A 25865-nucleotide genomic window follows, 5' to 3' on the forward strand; every position below is an offset into this window, starting at 1 on the left:
ATGTAAGTGGAAATCAGAACAAACCATACCCAAAACTACATATTCAAATTTTTATAAAAATTAAGGTTTAACATTTATTTTACATCTAGCTTTCCACATTTATGTGGAGACAAGGAATCAGAATGCACATAACTATAAGCAGTGCAAAAAGTGGTGCCAGAGAGAAGTCACAGATGCACAACAAACTCATAATACAGGACTAGAGAAAGTGAGATTATAGATAGTAAAAAAAGAATGGATACAAAAAACCAAACAAAACAAACAAAGAAAGCATGGAGGAAAAGGGCAGGAACGAAGAGAGCAGGATGATTTATAATGCCCTCGATGCCAAAAAGGCAAGAGAAACTAATGGCACAAGACAATGTTTCTTGTCAAACAAAAATCCAATAGCAATGACTCTTTATTCATTCACGTTTAGTCACCTGAAATGAGGAAAGTGTCTGTTGCATTAAAATTGTCATTAATGTAAATGGCAGCATGGCTGAACAAGACCTTTTCAATGGATAACGAACATCCAACATAGTAAAGTCACTTCAACACAGCCTCTGACAATTCCCACATCAAAACAGTACTTTATTTTGTATTTTTGCCCCATTTTTATTCCCACATTAAGATCTTTCAGCTGTCAAGTGTACAAGATGAAGAAAAAGCTTCTCAGTCAGCAAACAGGGGTGCATCTGGAAATGCCTCCACAATACACCACTTCAGATCTGCTGGGTCCCAAGTCCATCTTTGAACTCTGGGCTCCCAAGTGTAGCACACTACAGCCACACTACTACGTTAGCTTATATTAATTCTGCATACAACAGGCTGATCAATGTGTCAGCCTGCCACAGATTATTATAACTGAAAATGGCAAAGATTCACTCTATCCAACTTTACATCATTATTTGATGTTAAACAACGAGGCAAATCCCAACAGTATATACAAAAACCAGCTTTGCTTTTACAAAAGATTTTGTTTCCCATATTGATTAATCCAGGCAGCTTACTCATTGGTTTATGCAACTTTATTGAAGAAAATAAATCAATTACTAGCAGAGCTATTAGTTGATCACTCATCCATTGACAACTCGCATCATTTATTCAGTGCTATATTAAACAGTGTGTTGGAAGATAGATTAACTAATAGCTCCAAGACTCCTAACAAAATTTAAATGAATTACAAAAATGTTTTTAGACCCTATATTTTGGAATACAATTGATGTTTGACTTCCAATTTCCATTCTCTGTAGAACAAGAACTGGTCATTCCTTTATTGACATGCATAAGATACATCACATTTTCTGTTCTGCTGATGCTATAGATTCTGTACCAATTCTCCAGTCACATCAGTTATGAGCATAACTATATAATAAAACCTCAAATCTCTAACACTGGAAGGTTTTAAATAAGATGGATGTTGCTACAGCAATGTTACTTCCTTTGATGTGAGAAAATTTTAACATCCATCTTCCCCCCCGCCCCCTTGATGGTATCTTCAGTATCTGTTAGAGCAGTGAGGAATGGATTTACTCTCATAACCAAGTTAGAATGAAGACATTGGCCACATAGTACACATGCTCCATTTTAAAAAATTCTGAATCTTGGGCAACTGTTCTTGTGTAACTACTTTACAGATTCTAAAAGCAGTTATTGTCCAAAGCTGGAAGAACTAAAAGTCTTCTCAGATGAGCATGTGCATGAATGGAAGGAGGTAAACAAAAAGTTAAAAAAAAATAAAATAAAGATGAGGTCTGATAGGGGAGCAGCCGGATAAGAAAAATCAAAAAAGGAACAGTAATTTAAAGTTTATTCCAGCTATAATGCAGGTTATTCTGACTTTAAGGTAGCATCACATGGCATACTTCTGAGTCCATTCCCGAGATATTCTGTTGTACCTGTGAATAAAGGAAGAACACATTAGGGACAGTTAAAGCCATAAAGATAGCAATTGCCTACCTGAAGATATTCACCACTGACATTTCAATTGATTTCTCCACACCTTTTGTCCAAGACTCTTTCTATGCTTTGTGCACTCTTACTAAAGTAAGGAAAACAAATCTTACTTGGATATTTTCAGTAAAACAGGACTCCATTGAGACTTACTCTTCAGCTCAAATCAGGAGAATTTGCTAGAAGCATGTATTAGGAAACAGAGGATCACAATTTCAGAAGGGGGATGCAGGAAATTTAGAAGTTTGCTTTCCCATAATATGACACCACGTTGTTTTTACCCTAGTTTTAAGGTAAAATCTGTAGAATAAGGCATCCTATAATTACATTCTGTAGCCAATTATATTATTGGTGTATTTTTTACAGCGATTAAATTTCCTATTTTGGTCAGAGAATGATGCAAGATGCTACTAAGCTACTTTTCAGGGGTAAGCACTTCTGAATATCAAACAATTTCTCTTCAACCAACCATCCTTTTCCCCTCCCCAGACAGAAACTTTAATTGAAGCACTATTACAATGAATTCTAGCATTTGTGGAGTAATAATACGACATGAACTTTCTGTACACACTAGTTCACAGGAATTGAACTAATACAATTAGTTTATGCTTATCTGCATGCTTGTCAGTAGCAAGTTAATTTCCAAATATACAAGCAAGATCTAAAACAGTACTTTTCATAATTTAGAGTAATAGCTGTTTTGCTTGTATACAAAGTTTTAAGTTTGGATTGCCTAGATTTATTTACATACAGGTAGTTGACTTTTCCACTTCATTGCTTTTAACAGTCTATGAAGTTTGTCTAAATACTTACCAGGACTCAAGATAAACAAGTTGAACCTAGACAACTGTTTCTTACCATCACCTGTTTTTTTTGCCATGCAAAAGCATTATCTATGTGAGAAACAGTGACTAGCCAATACATTTCACACTAATCACAGATCAAGCTGTTAAATATTCAGGTTGAGTAACTTGGTGCATCCATTATCTGTTAGTTAATCCAGTGCCTTGAAGCATGCAGCACTCAAGTGCTGACAGTCCCCATTTTGTTAAACGCACCATTAAGTGCAGATATCCTTACCCTACAGCATAGCGTATTTCTCTGTCCACTCTCTTGCTAACCTATTGTACCTATTTGGACAAGTATATTCAGCATTAATATACACAGACTTCAATGGCTACTTCACTGAATTCTACCTGTGCAAAACTTATAACCTAATTTTAAAAGAAAGCAAGATTATAAAACGGTTACCCAACAGGGAGCATCAAAACAGAAAAAACAAGCAGTTATCCACAAAAAAAAAGGCACTAGAGAAGGGTCAGCAACATTTTTGGGCCAAGTGCCAAAAAACCCTGCAACCTCAGCTTATAAGGTGTTGGTGTGCCAGAAGTGGATGTTGAGGGAGCCGTGAGGTGTCTGATCCTTGTGGCAGTGCAGCCCTGACCCCTTCTCCACCTTGAGATGTGCATGCACATCATCAGCACCTGCTGCGAGCAGCCCAGGCTCCATGGCCAGCAGTCTGCCCAGAACCCAGGTCAGCTGTGGCGTGCTGAGCAAAATGGCTTCACATGCCACACGACAGCATGAGTGCCAGGGTTTCCTGATCCTTTCACTATAGTATTTATTTACCAGATTAATCTTTCCTCAAAGCCAAAGTGTTATGACTGATACCTCCTATTTAAATATAGTAAGCCAATAATTAGACAGTGCAAACTTTCAAATACTTATCATTGCCATGACCATGTAACCCCTCCACTGCAACTTCAGATAAAATGTGACATCTTTGTATTATAATTGTATCATTTCCTTTGCCAAAAATAACTACCTAGTCTAAAGCACAAATTCTCTCCGTCCCAGACTAATCACAAGTGACCTACTCCTCCCCACCCTTTGCTTTATACCAGAGCAGAATGTTCCTTGCAAACTTTGTTAGTATATTACCCTTACATAGTTCTGTACTTACTTGTCTCTGTCTGTTTTATAGATACGTGCAATCTCTGGCACTAGAGGGTCATCTGGATTTGGATCACATAACAGTGAACAAATGGATAAGAGAACTGTGAAAAAAATGTTGACAGTGAAATCAAAAGATCTTAACCACAGTAGAAATGCCATTATTTGCTTTCTCAGAACAAGCTTATGACAGATCAATTCAGTCGAGGGAAATTTTGGAGCCCACCTAAATGCAAAAAAATCACTGACCTACCTCTTTAGAGATTATTGAAATTATCAGAGGTAACCAGAAAAACAATCTTGTTCTCTAAGCTTTTCAACTCCTGCAACTTCCTCTATTGTCTATGTGTACAAAACAGCATATACGTGAGAAAGGCAACAAGGTTTACCACGAAGTGAAAGTGTGCACACAAGTTGTTACCACAGAGCAATCAATATACTGTGAATTCACACCCTAGTTTCACTGAGAGTGGCTTGTGTGCCAGGTCCTAAATAAATTTAAGTGATCACAAAAAAGGATTAGAATCAGACTGATTTCTTCTTTGCACTACGTTAGTAATATACTAGTCTGTCCTGTTCAAGCTAAATATATGCTGATAAAATAAAATGTTCAATTGAGACCGTCACAGAAAAAATAGCTGCAAGCAACAATATTAATTTTATTCTTTACTTTCGCAACCAGTGCAATATGGTGTGACATGATGGACCCTACTACGGGTACTAAACTTGGTTTGCACCTTTTGGATAAGTGAGTTTAACTTCAGGAACTATTTTAACCCAACTTGAAAACCAACACAAAATCTGTTTAGATAACCTTATTTTAATTTAAACCACACATTTCAGTTTACTTTAAAATCAAACAAAGGAGTTAAACTGAAATGAAATACGCCACTTTTAAGCCAATATAATTGTTTATATGAATTCAATCTTGCAGATTCAGACAGATAGGAAAGCCAGTCCTTAGTAATAGCTAAACTAAGCTGCATGATTTTTTTTTTGATTTTTTTTTTTAAAACAAAAGACAACAGCATAAGGATGCAACACTAATAATTATCCTTTTCTACTCAGAATCGAGCAGTATTCCCCAAGTCTGTGGTGCACTGAGGCTAAAAAAAAGTTGAGAATCACCTATTTAGTTGGGGTCACTTAAAGGCAGCATGAGCAGGATCTCACCCTGCTGTGCCCTGCTCTTTCCAATATCTACCCCCTCTTGACTCTTCAATGTAGAAACGAGAAGGCTGAGGGGCGACATAAGGAGATACATAAAACCACGAAGAGCATGGGCCAAGTGAACAGGGAACTGTTGTTCACCAAGTCCCAGAATATTAGAACTGCTGAAATTAGTAGGCAACAAGTTTAAAATTAACAAGACAAAGGACTTTTTTATGCAACATGTAGTTAACTTCTAGAATTCACTGCCACAGAACATGGTGGGGGCCAATAGCATAGCCAGGTTCAAAAAAAGGGGCTGGATAAATTAATGGATGATAGAACTATTAATGGCTATTGAACAGAACAGTTGGATGCCAAGGGAGGATACTGAATAGGGGATAGATCACTCTAAACATAGCTGGCTCAATGCTCTCCCTGTACTTCTGCCACTGTTGGGAGACAGAATACTGGACTAAAGAGACCATTAGTCTGACCTAATATGGCACTTTATGTACTTCAGGGTCAAGGGTAGCCCCTGCTGCTGAAGCTGCTCCTGAAGGGTCTCACATACCCACCCACGCAACCCCTCCTGCTGGCACCATGATCATGGCACTGGAGGGGACAGGTTGGGCTGGACAGCACAGCTGGATCTGTGCAACTACCTGCCTACACACCACAGACCACACTGCTGAGGCATGGGGAAGGAAGAGGAAGAGGGGGCAGCAAAGGGGCTGCCTGGAGGCAAGAAACAGTGGAGAAAGCAGCAGCAGTCCTTAGAGGGGCAAACTGCAGACACTGCTGGAGTAACTGGAGCAGACATAGGATGCCAGACACGAGAGGAGAACATTTACATCCTCACATGGGCAGCTCACAGCACGCAAGCTAAGGCACACCCTTTGGAATCACTGGGCTAGAGAATAAAGTAATTCTAGAGGGAAAGCCAAAGGGAAAGAAAAAAAAGCAAAACAGCATCAACACAAAGAAGGAAGACATAAAATTAGCGTTTTCTGAAGAAAACTTTACCTTTAGAAATAGTTAAAGCAGGAGACCATTGTGATCTTAAAATATCAAGACAAATGCTGCCATTACTGTTAATATTTGGGTGATAGATTCTTGTTGTAAATGCAACCTATAAAAAAAAATAGATAAGTATTTGAATTTTATATAAAACATGCAACTGATATTGCAAATCAAACTACTAATCAATTACATTTATTCTAAAGAATAATTAAGAATGAGATATGAGGATAGTTTTTACAGTTCATGGAAAAAAAATCTTGAAATACATGTTAAAAAGGCCAATTTCCAGCTTTTAAATGGCTCTTTCAATGCCATGTAATACTGACAGTGGGTAGAGCACATTTCATAAAGTTACAAGTCCATTAAGAATTAGGCATGGACTGAAAGTAACAAATGGTAAGACTACACTGGATCACACAACACTGCTATCACAAAACTGAAAGACTGTTCCATGTTTCCCAGCTTCTGTTGATCATCTGGCTATACAAGGTGAACTGTATGATTTACAGTATTAGAAAATATGGTTTTAAGTGCTACCAAAACAAACAAATGCCAAAAATGTTAAGTTTGGCCACAACGAAGAGTCTGTATCTAGTATTACTTTCGCTACAAAACCTAACAGGGATGTTAAAGATAACCTGAAAATATTACATTTTGTTATAAAACAAGTTTGCTAAGTTAACAGGGTGTTTGTTTTCTAATTTCATAAAAAATAGTCAACTGAAAGTGATTTTCCACTCAAACTGCTTTTGGACTTTTAGTTTACCACACTTAAAAACCAAACTAAGTCTATCTGAATTTGCCAAGTCATTAACATTTTTATAAGCTACACTAAAGAAACATAAATGTTGTAACAAGTTTTGATGGTATACATGGATATATCAAATGCTTCCAAAAATACCTTATCTATATTTAGTTCTAAAAGGTGAAGTTACAGGCAGCTGCCCTAAAATATATAGCTGCTGATAATGTCTGTACTTGTTTTAAAATAATTTCAGAATTTACGGTTCTTTTTAAGCCAAGACAAATTTGAATGAAATACGTCAGCAAGTGTGCAAAACTTTTCCTATGCAACGTACCAACAGATACCCACACTCAGAAGTGATATTATATACTCAAGACAAAGGTACAAATATAACAGGGCTAACATATGAACTCATGCATTTATAATTTCTCTCCCTGGGTTCAGCTCACTAAAGGGCACTAGATGTACAAGTGTGAAAATGAAACTTGCCTTAGGTGGTTTGAAAGGGTAGTCTGTAGGAAAGTGAATTGTCAGAAAGAACACGCCACCTTGATATGGACTGTCATTCTGTCAAAGAAGTAAGTAATTATTCTTTAGTTATTCCTTGAGCATTAAAACTTTTGCTAAAATCATTTTAAACTAAAAAAACAAATCATCACTGACGTACTATGGATTACTTTTGTGCTTACAAGTAAAGCTATGATTAAAATTCAATCCCTGTTGCCCAATATGGGTTGTACAAAGATGAACTACAGCATATCAGATTGGTCACAGATGCACTTTTCTCCTAAGGAACTGCTACATTTACTCACATACCACAAGCATCTTTCCCCTCCAGAATTGGCTTATGCATCTAAAACAGGGAAACTGTTTTTGATTCGCTGTAAGAGGAGCACAGAGACACTGTGTTCTAATGGCTACCGAGATGACTCCCACTTCCCTCTGGCCCAGCAAACAGAAGGGGCTGAGTCCAATGTCAACCTTTTCACAGCTGCTGAGGAACTGACAGTAGCTAGTGACTGAACAGCGAAAAGCTACTACCAATTCCTTAGGGGCTGTGAGAAAAATCAACATTGTAGCTTGTGCCTGAAGGTACAATTGAGTGGGCTTAAGGCAAGTCAACTGATGTATACACTCAGCCATGACTCTAGAAATCTATTTTTGGAAGGCAGAAAGTGTACGTGGGGAGGGGGGGAGGACAGAAAAGTGCATATCTTGTTGGGGGGATGGAGGTGGGAGGGGGTGTGATATGCAATAATAGAAGGTGTTCCATAAAGCCTTAATTCAGAGCAGGTATTTGTCAATATTCTGGCCAGATCCACCAGATCCCTGAAAAACACACACATGCCTTACTGCCCTTGTAGTTCGCAAATACAAAACTCTGAGGACTAAGGGAAAATGGAATAATGGTGAAGAACAAAAAAAGGAAGTACAGAGGAATAGAAGGTTTCCTTAACACCTTTACTTTTTACAGTCGTCTTCAGTTGTGATATTTAAGCCTTGGTACAGCAAAGTCTGTTTCCAAAATAATGAGACTACAATATCTGCCTCTCTTTCCTCCAATCTAAAGGCTAGGAGGCAAAAGGGTAATTTGGTCCTCTAATACTCTTGATTTAAAGCAGGGGTAGGCCAGATGAAGGACATGCAGCTGGTCTTCGGGCTGAACTGGGCCCACAGATTGGCTCCACATGCTGGAGCCAGTGCACAGGGCACAGCTAGTGTGGGCGCTGTATGCAACGTGTGCCCCAGACTGGTCCTATGTGCTGCTTGCAGCCTGCACAAGCCAGCTCCAGCCCTGCGTACCACATGCAGCATGTCAGCCCTGCCCCTGTACTACACAGTACACATGACCAGCCTGGAGCACACACTGCACATGGTACCAGAACCAGACTGACCCTGTGCACTGCATCCCATACAAAGCACCAGTCTATGGGCCTCAGCTGAACCAGTCCTGGATGTAGCATGAAGGGCTAGTCTGGTGCAACAAATTTTAAAATTTCTCCTTAAAAGGAGAAAAATGCAGCGAACTGTGGCAGAGTTCCAGCCTGCAAGGGGTTCCAGGCTGCTTGGGGCCCCTCATGTCCCCTGCTTCCCCCCTCCCAAATACTGGGAGGCTGGGGCCTGGGGGCAGCGGGTCAGGAGCAAGGGGCACTGGGTCAGGACTGGCCACTAATGCTTACGAATGGGTCCTGGCACAAAAAATAGTTGAGAAACTTCCAGGTTTCCTTTAAACCAGTGTTATTTGAAAACCAGACTACCTTGACTTTTTAAGAGGGAAAAAAAACCCTCACCTGCACATACCCTAGCCATGTCTCGTTTCTTTAGTTTATATAAATTTGAACAGCAACGAAGAATTCCAGTAAGAGGCAAGATGCTCAAAAAAACAAAGTGCCACACCTGATACTTTAACGGCACTGCTTTGGCAAAGATTAAGTGTACTATATCTAGTATTCACTGAACATCTGCTATATTGGCAACTACAGTTCACAAATGACCTTAGCCCTTTTATTGTACATTCTGGAAATAAATTTTAGTGCTTATAAAAATGAGGAACTCAAAAGAATTATTTGGAACCAGTGTAGACTAGACCAAGGCAAGCTTCCTCATGTCTCATTGACACTAAAATCTTAAATCCTTATTCCTAAAATTAGTACAGGTGCCAAGGTAGGATTTATGAAATCAGGGCTGTCCAACTTATTTGACTCCACAGGCTGCTCCTTTAATTCAGCAGCAGGCAAGAGTGGGGGAATACAGTAACAGCAACATTTGTCCCCTGAGTTCCACAGATATGCCAATGCAGCAGTTTGAGCAGTGGAACAAGTTGCCACTTGGACTGCATCCGGGCATTTACACCAAAAATTCCTACATTTTGGCAAGGTTCTACGTCTATGAGAGGACTCGAAAAACTATTACCATAAACCAGAGGACAGGTAAAATTACTAGACTAATTCAGGATACTTTTAATTATTCTCTTGCTCGAGTGGCATGCACTTGAAGGTGAAAAGGCTAATAAATGACTTTGGACTGATCGAGCAAGTTGTGTGGGAAAGGCCTGGACAACACGGAATGAGGAAGAAAGGCAGAATGGAAAAAAAGTCTTAAAAGAAAAAAAAAAACCCCAAACAAAACACCCAAACCCTTAAGACCATGCAGACACTACTCAATTTTTCTCAACAATATGCAACTCAGACTACTGAATTTGTTTGAGAATCAGCATAGCTATTGACCCAACCTTCTGCAAGCGCACTCTGTTGCATTCAAGGAGATAAAAGATAAAAAGAAATCCAGTTTCTAAACTTTGAGCTGAAGATCAGATTCTTCATTTTTCCCCCCCCAGAGGAAGCGAAGATGAGCAGACGTATGCAAATGATATTTAAACGAGACCTATATGTAAGGTCAGATCAGTACTAACAGTGGCCTAAATTCATAGTTCTACAATGCAACCTGACTAGAGGCACCACCAACAGGCTCCACATCTTCTGGTACTTGACCAAGTTTAGTTTACTTGAATTACATTTACAAAAAGTGAGAATTCAAGTCTGGAACCCAAAAACAACCTGACACCTCCTCGACCACCATTGTTTAAAGTAACAACGCAGGTTAAGTGAGCCCTTGATAAATATGGACACCACTGCTAGCATTAAATAGGATTACAGAGGTAAACAAGGATTTAAAGTTTTGCTTGCAGAACCACTTTTTTATCATGCATGAGAAACAATATTTAAACCAACTTTCAGATTGGAAACCATGGGAAACCATGGAAACAGGGAAAGAGCTCCTACTGAAGGTACCACCCCAGTGAATGTCACTGAGCTCCACATCTGCAGGCAAGATCCAAAGGCACAACTACTAAAAGATGGAATGAACATTATTCATATGTAGGTACAAGTAAGCATGTTTTTCTAAAATAATCCCAATACATTTCTCTTTGGTTACTGATACTTTTAGAACCGAGCAGCTTCTAGTATCAAAAAGCTACAGCTATTTTGATATCTTAATTCCTAAACAGTCTAACTTGTAATGTATTTAAACCTCAATAAGGACAAGTACCTTTGATAAGTATTTCTAATCTAAATTTTCAAATCATAGTAAAATTTCAGGAATTTATAGCGAGTACACAAAGCATGTTTTGTTCCTGCAGATATCTGAAATTTTGCATGTCAGATTTTGTTTATCCCCTGTCAGAGCTTATAGGAAGTTCTGCCAACCCAGTCCAAAGCTTTCCTCTTCTGCACCAGTGCATCTATCCCAATAAACAAAAGTCTAATTCTGCGTACACACTAAGCCAATGTTGGATCAAACTATAGCAACTTTGGGGTGCATAAACATATGTTCTAGTTAAAGATAATATTTTGTTTGCATTATGTTTGAAAGACAGTTCACATAACATACACACACGTGTCATGTTACAGAGATGACCTTGCAAACAGTAATTTTTTCCCCTTCCTTTCTCCTAACGGAATTCTAGGGAGCATCTAAATTAGGGACTAACTGTAGAGAAATTAAGACGACAAGAGTTCTTGCTAATCAAAACCATTTCACGCTAGCATTAACATTCAACGAAGTGGGAATACTTACAGGTCCCATAATTGTGGCTTGCCAATGAAACACTAGAAGAGAAAAACTCAGTGTTATTACTTATGCATTATAAATTCTCTGAATTAAGAAAACATCAGATCAAGCTGAATACTACTTACTATCATCTCCAACTGGACCAGCTGAACACTGTGCGGGAGGATCACGGGCTAAGTCACTAAGCTCCTAAATAAATTAAAAAAAAAAAATGTTCAGAAAAATGCTAGTGAAGTACCATACTATTTTTCACTGAATATACAGAAAATCCTTATATTTTCTTAATGTAAGTGACAATACAGACCAAATGATATGTCAAACCCTTAAAAACTGCACCCTCAGGCCATGGATGGCACTCCAAATACTGGAGTGCTTCAAATTTGGTGCCGTGCAGACATGTACACCTCTACTGATTAGCACAAATCCCAAGGACAGCCAACTGCACAGAAGAATACTCACTGGCCATCTACCCTGGTGCCCATCCATCAGGGCAGAGCACAGTAGAACAGAGGACCCCTTGAATGTACAGATATTTCAGGAGACACTTCAAAAGAAAGCAGTTCAAAAGATGTTACTTATTTTTTAAGGGCTTCTTTAGCCACACACCTGCACCCACCATTTGGAGCACTTCAAAGGCAATTGCAGGGCTTCACATAGCACAGGAGTGAGCAAAATGCAGCCCGCCAGGCCATTCTATCCAGCCCGCGGGGCCCCTAAAAAATTTAGAAAATTAATAGTTATCTGCCCCTGGCTGCCCATCATGCGGCCCTCAATGGCTTGCCAAAACTCAGTAAGTGGCCCTCCGCCCAAAATAATTGCCCACCCCTGACACAGCATGTCTGTCCAGGGCCTTAGTAGGTATTAGAAATGTCTTCATGAAAGAGAAGACCTACTAAGCTTGGCAAAGTAAATAAGCTTCTAAATTCAAGTTCTGAGATTTAGTACAAATAGTACCTGACTTCTTTTTATATACCCCATGTTAAAAGACGCATGAAGAATTAAAGCCATTATATACTCTATTAATACTTTCTTCCTTAAAGGACATGAGGGAGAAAAAGGGATAAACATTAAGTTAAATGTCACCACAATGTACCAGAAACTAAAGTTTAAACACAAAAACAGGAAACTCAGCAGTTTCACCTTCTTGGAAGTACCATACACATGATCAGCAGCTTGCTGCATCTATTTAATGCTTTAAATAGTGAACTGCAAAGTCTGACAAGTGTCAAAGGGTTTCTGCAAGGGTTAATTCAAAAGAAGGTTTTTTTTTGTTTTGTTCTGTTTTTTGAAAACTGCACCTACCTATATCAGTTTCAGAAAGCTTTTCTTTAAATCCTAAGAAATCCTGTCACTTGCATCTTAGGTTTCTCTGTTATTTATATAACTCTAGCAAAGGTTTAGAATGCAATGTTCTTTCAATCCATTTTATAGGGATTATGATACTACATAAGAGATAAGGGTGTCTCATTTTCAGATGTTTCTGTTACTTTGGAAATCAAGTTATGCAATGGTCCTGAAATTCATTAAATATACAGTGTTAATTTTAGGTTTATGTACTATTTAATTAAGTTTTAGAACTCCTTAAAAATTACTTTTTAAGTGCTTACAGCTAGCTTTTTAGACATTAAGAAATCCTGAGTGAAAGGAAACCCTCCTTTTCATCCCCCCTATCACAGATGTGGATCTTGGCAGTCAAAAGTACTACACTTCAGTTAAGACATTGAAATGAGTTCTTTCCAATATGTTGGCTAAGTTCCTTGAACATTTGTTACTTGCAGAGCTGTGTACTGTAATGCACAATGGAGGAAAAAAGCCACAACATTCATTAGTTGCCTGAAAAACCTTAATAAACAAAGTCTCTGAACTGTTATTAATTTAGAAAACACAGCACTTGTCAATAATTTAATAGCAGAGAAACATACAAGTCAACATGCCATTAAAATGGTCTCTCTTTCTTGCAAGTTAACTCTAACAATAATCGATCACTTTGGGTAAAATAATATTTACTGGTAGGCATACAGAAAATCTGACCTATTTTCCATACCAATTCACCTCCAAAGGTTTCTTAAATTGCTTAAGACTATTCCAGTTTCCCTTGCCTTAGGAAAGTCTTTATACCATAAGTTAGTTCGTGTTTTACTTTCTCAATTTTGCAGAAAACAGCTTAGCAAAATAGCAGAAGCTAAGGTTTACAACTCCCACCTACTAAAAGTAATCATGGTTAATTCCCAAGTTTAGATGAGGACATCTAAATGAGCAAAGAATAGCAATCTAAGGTGCAGAAATAATAATCAAGGCTTAGGCACTTCAACATGTACAACTATTTCCTCTTCCTTCTTGTATGTCTAACCTCAGTGCAAATCAGGATTTCTAACGCTACCTAGAATCTGGAACATTTCCTTACCCTTCAAGCACAGCAATTTGGCGCAGTGCCTGTAGCTTAATATTCTGTATTAATCAATCTTAACCAATAAAATAGGCAACTTCAACACCATAGTATTCCAATATCCGATGCAATAGACGTGCAAAGTTAAATTAGCAATATTATCCCCAGCTTCCCTACTCCTACTCAGAAGCACAGGCAGCCAGCAGTTCCTTCCAAACAGATGAAGATAAATCCTATGATGTCTAATCCACAAGCTTGTGCAGTCTCTCAAACTTAAATTTTAAGAGGCTTCAACTCTACCTTATTTAAAAATACATTTTCTAGTACACCAAGACACTGGTTAAGCTCATATGTTGTTTTAGGGAGCTGCCTTATAGAAAACCTGTAGCTTAAAATTAAATTTGTAACATGACTTAAGCCAGTGGTGTCAAAGATTTGGCTCATGAACCCATGTCGCCCTGCCCATGAGTGTTGGACTAGCCCTGCGCACTGCACACGGAGATGCTTAATGCAGCACATGCCATGGACAATGTGGGCCCAGCCTGTGTGTCCAATCCAGCACCATCTCTCTCATCTGGCCTCTTATCAAATGAATTTGATAACCCTGACTTAAGAGATCTGAGGAAGACCCTTTTCTTTAAGTTACTTTTTAAACAATTCCCAAACCAATCATTAACATGTAAATGGTATTTCTACATAGTGTAGGAAATTACATGGAAAGAAGGATAGAGGAAAGCATGCTTGCTTGAGTTTGATCAGCAACTGGCTGGAAAAATTTGCCCTGTAAGTGAATTCTAGGACTTACAATTGACCACTGGGGAAGAGTGGGGGAGAACCTGGAAAAAAGGAATGGGAAAGAAGCAAAGGTGTAAAACTCAATCTCTCTAAACCAACAGTTCTAAACCTCATTAGATTCAAGGCATCCCTCAGTAAATGCTTGTTAAAAAACTTTAAAATGTTAAGAGGTTTCAAATATGCATTATCTAAAAATACATTCAGAAAATGCACCAGAAAAATGTTTTTAGATAATACAGATCTGAAACCTCACTGAAGTTTTTAACAAGACAGATATGCATGTATACTTGTCACTCAATCATTTAATTTGACCTGAGAAAAGAGACATTTTCAGTGCGGTTCATTTTCTTAAAATTTTCCCCCCGCTTATATTCTGTAGCAAGCTAGACCTACATTTTGCAGTAAGCCTAGAGGATTTCAGCAGTGGTCCGGCAAGAACCAGGAAACTTTGTGAAAAGTAAAGTAATTTCAAAAACTGAAGTTTAATCATATTCATCTAAGCAGCAAACTCTCCCAAACGCGCACTTCAATACTACATTCTGTTTTATTCTATTTCCAGATTTGACACTTGGGTTAACAGTAGAAGTTATTTCAAGAACAGCTGGATGACTTTGCAGTTACCTATATAGCATCAAGTTCTAGGTAAGCATTTAAAGTAATCCTAACATTATTATCCAAGTTGCTCCATGACTGCCAAAGACAAAGTCATAAGAATCCAGTGGTTGAACTGCACCATCTGCAAACTGGAAATGGCCCCACACAGGCTATAGTTAAGTTTTATAGTAAAGTTTGCAGATGACACCAAGCTGAGAACAGTAGTCAATAAGCTGGATGGTAAGGGTAGGATTCAGAGAGATCTCAACAAATTGGAGGATTGGACCAAATCTCATGAGGTTCAATAAGAATAAGCATAAAGTCCTACACTTAGAAAGAAACATTCCCATGCACCAAGACAGACTGGCTAAGCAGCAGCTCTGCAGAAAAAGACCTGGGGATTACAGTGGACAATAAGCTGAATATGAGCAAACATTGTACAGATGAAAGAACAAGGAGCAATAGTCCCAAGTTGCAGCAAGGGGAATTTAGCTTAGATATTAGGCAAAAAACCTCTCTCACTAGGATGTTGATAAAGCACTGTAACTAGTTACCCAGGGAGAAGGTGGAATCTCCATTCTTGGAGGTTTTAAGACCCACTAGACAAAGCCTTGGCTGGGATGATATAGTTGGAGACAGTCCTGCTTTAAGCAGGGGTTGGACTAGGTGACTTTTAAGGTCGATTCCAACCTTAATTTTCTGTGATTCTAAGGCTTTTCACAGTAGGGACAGGAAGGCTTCTCACCTTCCTCTTTATCTGTAGGAAACACTAGCTTTTATGCAAAAGGACAAATTTAGGAGTACACCGATAAAGATTTTTGGGGCCGATACTGATTATTAACGATCCATATAAGCTGATACCAATCTGATTGGCAATATGCATCCTGGCAGCTGGGAGAGCAGCATCTGGTTGGTAAGTCTATGGAGGAAAAGGGGCAGGGAAGGGGCACGGGGGGGCAGGGTGCAGATCGAGGCCCCCCCGTGTGAGGGAGGGAGTGGGACTTGGGGCAGGGGCAGGTGCTGCCCAGCACAGAATGGAGCAGGGGGGCAGCTCCTGCTGCTGGTGCACCCTGGGGGAGGCACGGAAGGGCACATGCCCCCCATATTTGTGCACGGGTCAAGGGCAGGCTGCTGTTGCAAGCTGGGGCTGGGAGCGATGCAGGGCTCTACCCAGCAGGGGTTTGGGCCAGGGTTCCAAGCGCAGCAGGTAGTGGCATTTGGGGGGGGGGGGGGGGGTGTTTACAGGATGGGCTATAATCTCCCTAGAATTTGCTGTAGGTACCCCCCACCCACCCTCCCAGTGCTGCCGCCCGCCCTGCACATAGCCCCAGCCCAGCTCCCCATCAAGAAGAGCCCGGTGCCACTACTAACCGCAGGCGAACCTCACCACACACAGATCTGGGGGGCATGTGCCCCTCTGTGCCCCCCCAGGGTGTGCCAGCAGCAGGAGCCACTGCACCTCCCCCCCCCCCAAACAAGCCACTCAGTTCCGTCCTGCACCCCACTCTGGCTGGGCAGTGTCTGCCCAAACCTTAGCCCCACCCCCTCCCTCACAGCAAGGGTCTTGATCTGCCTCCCCTTCCCTTCCCCCACCTCACCCCTTTCCCCCACCCCCAGACTTACCAGCCAGACTCTACTCTCCAAGCTGCCAGGCTGTGTGCATACATGCTGCATTTAATCAGCGACATTATCAGTAACATCAGCCAAAAAAAGCTGACTGCTGATAATATCAATTTTGCTTTTGATCGGTGCCAATATGACAGGAACTGATGTATCGGTGCACCTCTAGAGAAATTTCTTCCTCGCCGAGTGACCAGTTGCCTCAGCTCTAATATTTGCCCTTCCCTATCATATGTATCGATGGTTTTTTAACAAGCGACTTTCCGAACGTTAGTTCGGAGGAGCAATTATATGCAGAGATCTCAGATCTAGAGCAAGAAATAGATGAAGAAATAAGCAGGACTCAAATCAAATTATTATAACAAGAGAAGGGCAAGTCTCGTGCTTAAAGCATAGGGATACAGGACTCTAGTTCTCTGGCTCTGACAGACTGCTGGGAGGAGCAATGCATAGGGGGGTACACATGCACCCCTGAGCGTGGCAGTGCACTGCCTACAAAAAGGCATCACCTACAGCCCCCACCACTGCTGGCAGCATCTGTGGGAGCTCCCACTCACCACCGTTGAGCTCCTGCTGCCACTGGGAGCACACATCATTCATGACTGCTGGTGTAGCTTTGTAGACATCATAGCCTCTATGCCCCAAATTCTACTTTTCTGATGAAGATTAGTCACACAAGATGTTGAAAGTATAATCCAGGATGCTGGGTTGATGTAGCCATGACTGTCCAGGAATTAGGAGGCAAGTTTTTTTGTGGGTAATACCTTTTAATGGATTGTCGAGTTGTCCAAATAAATTAGACAAGCTTACAAATTTGCAGATGACACAAAGCTATGGGGAGAAGTGGACACACTGGAGGGCAGGGAACAGCTGCAAGCAGACCTGTACAGGTTGGACAAGTGGGCAGAAAACAACAGAATGCAGTTCAACAAGGAGAAATACAAAGTGCTGCACCTAGGGAGGAAAAATGTCCAGCACACCTACAGCCTAGGGAATGACCGGCTGGGTGGCACGGAAGTGGAAAGGGATCTTGGAGTCCTAGTGGACTTCAAGATGAACATGAGTCAGCAGTGTGACGAAGCCATCAGAAAAGCCAATGGCACTTTATCGTGCATCAGCAGATGCATGACGAATAGATCCAAGGAGGTGATAATTCCCCTCTATCGGGCACTGGTCAGACCGCAGTTGGAGTACTGCGTGCAATTCTGGGCACCGCACTTCAAGAGGGATGCGGCTAACTAGGAGAGAGTCCAGAGAAGGGCCACTCGCATGGTTAAGGGCTTGCAGACCAAGCCCTACGAGGAGAGACTAGAGAACCTGGACCTTTTCAGCCTCTGCAAGAGAAGGTAGGCAGCCACAAAGTCGCCTGTCAACATCACTGGGGCACAGAAGGGAATTGGGGAGTTTTTATTCACCAAGGCGCCCCCGGGGGTTACAAGAAATAATGGCCACAGTCTAGCAGAGAGCAGATTTAGATTGGACATTAGGAAGAACTTCTTCACAGTTAGAGTGTCCAAGGTCTGGAACGGGCTCCCAAGGGAGATGGTGCTCTTTCCTACCCTGGGGGTCTTCAAGAGGAGGTTAGATAGGCATCTAGCTGGGGTCATCTAGACCCAGCACTCTTTCCTGCCTATGCAGGGGGTCGGACTCGATGATCTATTGAGGTCCCTTCCGACCCTAACATCTATGAATCTATGAAATGCAAGACTTGCTTGGGCTCAAGGGAAATTTACAAAGTACCTTCAAAAGGTAAGCTGGGAAACAAATATTCATAAACTGGCTGAACATGAGGAACCAAGGACTGAAGGTTGGTACTGAATTTATAGCATACTATAATCTACTTGATTCCTGAAATTCTGCTTTTACCCTACAGGTGATAATGACACTTCTTCCTTTTGATAGATCTTGATTTCCCATTAATCAGGTTTCTTTTCTTCTATTAATTGTCCGTTACACAAGGGAATCTCTTCTCCAATTTCACACCTTGCAGTTTTTAATCATTGCTGCACCTGCTACTTCCCTCAGACCTGAAGAACACCTTGAAGATTCAAAGCATTTTAAGTATCAGTTACACTCTACTACTACTAGTCAGAGTCCTGTGAGCTGCAACACACCACAGCAATTAAGCTAGAATTAATTTCAGTAAAGAAGTATGAAAATTACAGTACAATTGAAAGAGTGAAGAATCCACCTGCTGTTAAGACAGTCAGGATGGTAGATTCATAGATGTTAGGGTCGGAAGGGACCTCAATAGATCATCGAGTCCGACCCCCTGCATAGGCAGGAAAGAGTGCTGGGTCTAGATGACCCCAGCTAGATGCCTATCTAACCTCCTCTTGAAGACCCCCAGGGTAGGAAAGAGCACCACCTCCCTTGGGAGCCCGTTCCAGACCTTGGCCACTCGAACTGTGAAGAAGTTCTTCCTAATGTCCAATCTAAATCTGCTGTCTGCTAGCTTGTGGCCATTGTTTCTTGTAACCCCCGGGGGCGCCTTGGTGAATAAATCCTCACCAATTCCCTTCTGTGCCCCCGTGATGAACTTATAGGCAGCCACAAGGTCGCCTCTCAACCTTCTCTTGCGGAGGCTGAAAAGGTCCAGTTTCTCTAGTCTCTCCTCGTAGGGCTTGGTCTGCAGGCCCTTGACCATACGAGTTGCCCTTCTCTGGACCCTCTCCAGGTTATCCGCATCCTTCTTGAAGTGTGGCGCCCAGAATTGCACGCAGTACTCCAACTGCGGTCTGACCAGCACCCTATAGAGGGGAAGTATCACCTCCTTGGACCTATTCGTCATGCATCTGCTAATGCACGATAAAGTGCCATTGGCTTTTCTGATGGCTTCGTCACACTGCCGGCTCATGTTCATCTTGGAGTCCACTAGGACTCCAAGATCCCTTTCCACCTCCGTGCCACCCAGCAGGTCATTCCCTAGGCTGTAGGTGTGCTGGACATTTTTCCTCCCTAGGTGCAGCACTTTGTATTTCTCCTTGTTGAACTGCATTCTGTTGTTTTCTGCCCACTTGTCCAACCTATCCAGGTCTGCCTGCAGCTGTTCCCTGCCCTCCGGCGTGTCCACTTCTCCCCATAGCTTTGTGTCATCTGCAAACTTGGACAGAGTACATTTCACTCCCTCGTCCAAGTCGCTGATGAAGACATTAAAGAGTATCGGTCCAAGGACCGAGCCCTGCGGGACCCCACTGCCCACACCCTTCCAGGTTGAGACCAACCCATCCACCACGACTCTTTGGGTGCGACCCTCTAGCCAATTCGCCACCCACCGGACTGTGTAGTCATCCACATCACAGCCTCTTATCTTGTTCACCAGTATGGGGTGGGATACCGTATCGAAGGCCTTCCTGAAGTCTAAGTATACGACATCTACCCCTCCTCCTGTGTCCAGGTGTTTTGTAACCTGGTCATAGAAAGAGAATAGATTGGTCAGGCACGATCTGCCCACCACAAACCCGTGCTGGTTTCCCCTCAGCATAATTTGCCCTGCTGGGCTCTCACAAATGTGAGCCTTGATAATTTTTTCAAAGACTTTACCAAGGATGGAGGTGAGATGGAGGTAATCACTGCTGGTACAGGGAAGAAGAGACTTTTCACATAAAGTCTTGACACATACTGTATTCTCTTGCATATAAAACACACCCTTAAATAAAACATGCACCTGGTTTGTTTTTGCAAGGCAGAATGTAGAAAAAGATTTTTCCAAGGTAATGGCCCACTGTGTGACAGAGCAAGTGCTGCTGAAAACACAAGTCCATGTGGCAGCATGACTTTCCTGGCGTGACAGACTTCCCTCCTATGTTACGTGAGGAATAATGACTTGCATTTGAAAGCTTGTTTAACTTCATCGCAGCTACACAACTGGTCCAATAAAAGATATAACTCTAAAATCTTTGCCATACTTCCCAGATGCTCTATATGCTTCTAAGAGGTTAGGCTTCAGTCCATACCCAAGGGCAAGTAGCAAGACTGTTACTTCTTTTACTACAAGTAGTTCTTAATAAGTCCCTACACCTAAAATGTCAGTTCCACATCACAAGCCTTATCAAAATACTATCATGCAGTTTACTTGTTGCTTCTGGCATAAGCTACAGTGCTCAGCCAATAGCTACAACTGTGAGAAAGTTAACACAAGACTCCACCCCTTCAGTTTGCTAAGGAGACACAAGCAGCAGCCATCTTGGCAACTGCAAGGCATACAGTATCTCCAGGAGTGCTGCTTTTCCAAAAAAGAAAACAGCTTCCATGCTTAAAATGAACACCCCAATTTTGGGGAGCAGAGGGGGGGCTGATTTTGGGGAAAACTACATCCAGTATGTGAGAAAGTGTGGTAATTCAAATACATCTTTTTATTTAAATTTCCATCATATGTAATTTTGAACACTGGACTGTACACTCCCACTATACTATAAACCAGTGGCTTGTAGCCTTTTTAGCCTTTACTCCTCCATATTTTTTTTAATTCATCAGCAACTCAGCAAGGAAGCACAAAGCTACAATATAAACTCAGAAAAGATAAGAAGGGGTGAACTGAAGCTTAAGAAGTTGAGAACCACTTGCTAGTGCTAGGTGAGGACAGTGGCACCAGGACCATACCCTGCCTTGCCCCACACTTTCTACCATCCACACTTTCCCTGCCCCGATCCATACTCAAGGAGATGAGGACAGGCTGAGGCTGCTCCTTTGGGTCTTGTATGTTGGCAACCAGGGCCATATGCCTAGGGCCCTTCCTCCCAGTCCTGAGAGCATGGTTGGAGGTGTGGGGACAAGCCAAAGGGAAAAGCATGGCTCTGACTGACACATCTGCCTTCCTGATGGAAGTGGAGTGCATTGCTCAGTGTGGGGGGCAGGCAGAAGCCAGCAACAGTGCTGGTCCCCAAAGGAACAATGGCAAGCATTGTTTGTCCGCAGAAGGCTGGGGTGGACACAGCATGTTGGACATGAGGAAGAGAATGATTACCTTCTCACCTTTCCCTTCTTAAAGGGATCTCATAGCACCCCGAGAACCTGTGCTTTAAAGCACATGAAAAACTTGACATTTAAAACCCAAAAACATCCAAGAATCAGCAGCAACTCCCAAGGTAAACTGAACATCTATACAAGGCCAGTGATTGTCAACTGGGGCACCGATTATAATATTATGATTATTCATGTATACTTTTTCCAGTTTGTTCAAATACTGTTTCCAGTCATGTTATTTTTTTGTGTGCTATAACAAATATGGTTTTTAAATGGGGTTCCACTAAATTCAGAAAAGTTGAGGGGCGTTTGAGTCTAAAAGATTGAGAACCACTGATTGAAAGGTTAATCTCATCAGGGCATGAACTGTACATTTGGACAGTCTGTAACAATGTGGTATTGTTACAATGTTCACTAGTCCTGATCAGAAAGGTTATGTTCTATTTAAAAATCTACATAAAAAAACTTAAGCACTTTATTTCATAAATATTATTACTATTATCCCTTGTTTCTCATGCTACCTTACTTAAAACACCCTATGTACAACTGTAATTCAGCGTACTTATTTACACGACCACATTTTTTTTTCACAGAACTGTGTCATTCAGTATACAATACAGTGCTTTAAAAGAGGCTGTTCTCTGTAGATGAGGTCAGCAACCTATCCATGGGCTAGATCCAGCCCAACACACAAAACAAGATGTGAAAAAGGTGCAAGTGGGCTGTGAACTTAGACATGGTATAAAATGCTTTAAAGCATTCAAAAACCAAGCCCTGTGGTATCTCAAGGTAAGTGATTTTGTTCATCACTGTCTCAGTTACCTAACCACTAAATGGAAGAATTACACCTCACAAGGTGTAGAAAATTAGCAAGCATTAATGAACTTAAGTAATGAAGACCATCAATACACTTGAAAGAAAATTCACGAATCTGTATTTAGTGCAAGATATGGGCAGTGTACAATAACTAAGATATGACTGAATGATCAAAAAGAGAAGGTCCACCTTTAGCACCATAATCCTAACGTTTCTTATATTTAAATTCCTTAACTCTGCAACCATAATACTATAACACAGAGGTTTTCTGGCACACATTTCCATGTTAAAGGCAACAAAAATGAACCCCAATACAGGGAATTATGTTAGTCTCTATATGGGGCAATCAGAGGAGTTGGAAGCTATAGAATTGCAGCAAACCTCCAACAATTGATCAGATAACTGGTAGCTGCATAATTACCTGCTGTGGATCAGTCACAGTGGACTGGGGGACAGAGCGGAGGAGAAGGGAAACAGACACAGGGAAATAAAACTCTGCCCAGGTGCTTTGTGGCAGTTTCCAAGAGCATAGAGCAGCAGTTTTCAACCCCTGGTCCACAGACCCTTGAGGGCTCACATAGCTAAGGGATCCACAAAAGATTACTTTGATCAAAGGTATACGAATACCCATACTTAAAATTCAAAGGTGTCTGCACCTCCACTTGAAAATTTGTAGGGGTCTGCAAATGAAATGGTTAAAAACCACTGCCGTAGAAGACCATTCAGGATCAAAAAGTCTCCATTCAGTTTCAATGTCTGCATTTTATTTTTTTCTTCTTTGGTGGGGGGCATAACTCCACAGTATGGCACCACAACGGCCAAGAGAGAAAATTACAGGGTTCCAGGGCTGAAGGATATCAGGTATGATCATCTTCAATAAACTTAATCCTAACAAGCTTTTACCAACTGTACACAAACAGTGATTCAGGCACCGGTTAGTTTATGAAAAGTCTATCAAATTTTCCTAGGAACAGCTAGAAGCACCCCTCTAGACTTTGCAAGATAGGGGTCCCACTGTGAGATTTCTCAAAAGCTAGAAAGGAAAACTTTAAAATAGATTAGTTTAGGGTCTGAACCTTTGCTACCCAACACATCTAGCATAGTAATTCACTTTTTTATGAGCAAACTCATCCTGAAACAAGTCTTTGAAATTCTTGGACCCTAGTAAGCTGAAAAAGGACATTTAAACTTGTTTCTTCCCCCTTTTTGCTGTTTTGTGACATGTAAAGGTGACCTCTTTTTTAAAAATGAGTATCAAAAAAGTTACAATTTTTTTAAGGAATCAGCAAGGGTTCACTCTGGCTAGAAACAAACATCACCTATTGAAGCAGATCAGCAGTGCATGATGTGTTGCGGTAGCTAATCAGCTTAATTTAGCAGAACACCCCTTGAGGGTGCATGACAAGAGGCAATGAAATCTCCCCACTTTTCATGTTCAGCCAGAGCTGATCTCCACAATCACAGGGGACAGGTGTGACTGAGTGGGAAAAGCAGGACTTTTCATCCTCATCCAGATCTGCCCCCTGCAATCACCTGGGAGCAAGTAGGGCTGAGTGGGAAAAATCTTTTCTCTGTTCAGCCAGACTCACCCCTGACAGTACGGAACTCCAACTTCCTTGCTTATGGAGAAGCAACTCAGAACCTAAACTGTGTGGAAAGCAGACAGGTGAGGGTTCCTCAAGCCCCCAGAGTACCTGCCTGGAGTGGCTGGTGAGTACAAACAGCTCAGGCTGCTCTAGTCTCCCACCAAAGAGGTAATAGACATCTGCCACAACAAAGCAGCAGGGTCTATTACCACCTTTTGTTGTACCATTAATTTTCCTCTGATGCAGTGTAGCACAGGGTAGCAATGTCTATTAGTTCAACATTTGTTCTGCCATAAAAATGTTTACAGCAGCACAAATGAGATGTCAGGTGCCATCTATTTGCAACCTGAGATGCAACGCATCAAATGAAGGCCCCGAGTACTCTTTAACAATAGCTTGTTTTATTCAAAATGTTTCGTGTTAATAAAATAATTATTTTAAGTGGTCTAACTAAAAATAGGTTCCTCAATCGTTACTCAGTTTTCAGCCTTAGCTCCTAAGATACTCCACATGACTAGTTTTCCAGCAATAAGTCTTTTTTCTACACTTAAATCTCACCAAAATATACCAAAAACATTAACACTAGATTCAACTACTTTTAAAGAAGCAAAGAAGTCATCTTTTTACATAGTATCTATCATATAGTCTAAGCCAGGGTGGTCAATCCCTCTGCTTCCCCCCAGGCCTGTGGGCCAGATCCAATCCCCAGTGTTGTGTCATCCTGTGTACAGGGCTCCCCCATGGGTCCAAAACATTGAGGGCTGGAGAATGGTGGTATTCTCCCCTTCTGCCAAATTCACAGACCTCTGAAGAGCTCTGCAGGCTGGATAATGTGACTTTACACACTAAATTGGGCTCTGGACCATCCCAAGTGCCCAAGCCCAGATCAGGCCCCCAGAGCCTGATCCCAACACAAAGGGCTGGGCAGGTGTGGCACAAGCCTCCCACAATGATGTGGGGCCCGACTGTGGCACGTGGGGCTGGATCTCACCCATGAACCAGCCCCATGCCACTAATTTGGTGTGCGGGGCCTAAAGATTATGTACCACTGGTCTACGCTGAACTTCCTAAAGAGATAACAAAGAAGAAAGATTCTAAAAACCCTCTGCCCTCCATTATACACCACAAAGCAGCAAAAAGAAAAAGGTACAAACTCCACCTTAATTCTTAAAGAGGATTTACATAAAAGATATTTTACTGTTACTCCTTTCCTGTGAAGTATGGCCAGTTCTGTAAACTAACCCCTGCTACAAGGACAACGTTATATTACTGAATCAAAGAGAGGGTTCCCCCCCCCCCCATTTTTTAAATTAGATTAATTTAACCCTCTTAATTCTACTTAACAATATAAAATCTTATCACAAAAAACCCACAGAAATGTCAGAGCGCCAACTATTGATCAAGACACACAAGCTTCAACAAGAATCACTGTCTAGTGACAAGGTCAACCTTACCTGAAGAACCATTTTAAGAACTTCAGGTTATTATATTACTTAGTAAATAACCAACTCTTAGAAATATTACAACTTAAGAGCTTATTAGATGATATTATTTTAAACTTGAGTTAGTGTAGTTTTCTTAAACCAAATCTCACATATTTTGAAATCCAGCTTGAAAGAAAGGAGTAGGAAAAACAGTTTAGTATGAACACAAAAGTGCATTTTCATAACTATACAAGCAGAAGCACCCGGTGCTTTCAATTTCATTATCTGCCCTGCCTACTTAG

At 41.2% G+C, this 25865-nt stretch overlaps 1 protein-coding gene across 3 annotated transcripts in view; it reads right to left on the bottom strand.

Moving 5' to 3' along the window:
* Positions 1 to 546: 546 nt before the first annotated feature.
* UBE2D3 (ubiquitin conjugating enzyme E2 D3) overlaps positions 547 to 25865 on the bottom strand; it is a 34914-nt gene continuing 9595 nt past the window's right edge. For all 3 annotated transcript variants that reach the window (XM_019488050.2, XM_059722347.1, XM_006272723.4), the window contains 6 exons: positions 11503 to 11566; positions 11384 to 11415; positions 7295 to 7372; positions 6064 to 6169; positions 3899 to 3992; positions 547 to 1880 (listed from right to left, as the gene is read on the bottom strand). In XM_019488050.2, coding sequence (XP_019343595.1) covers positions 1835 to 1880; positions 3899 to 3992; positions 6064 to 6169; positions 7295 to 7372; positions 11384 to 11415; positions 11503 to 11566 — 420 coding nt within the window. In that variant the 3' untranslated portion in view covers positions 547 to 1834. The remainder of the gene's footprint in view (positions 1881 to 3898; positions 3993 to 6063; positions 6170 to 7294; positions 7373 to 11383; positions 11416 to 11502; positions 11567 to 25865) is intronic.

The sequence above is a fragment of the Alligator mississippiensis genome, chromosome 2 (assembly GCF_030867095.1).
Source record: "Alligator mississippiensis isolate rAllMis1 chromosome 2, rAllMis1, whole genome shotgun sequence".
Classification (NCBI taxonomy): Eukaryota; Metazoa; Chordata; order Crocodylia; family Alligatoridae; genus Alligator; species Alligator mississippiensis.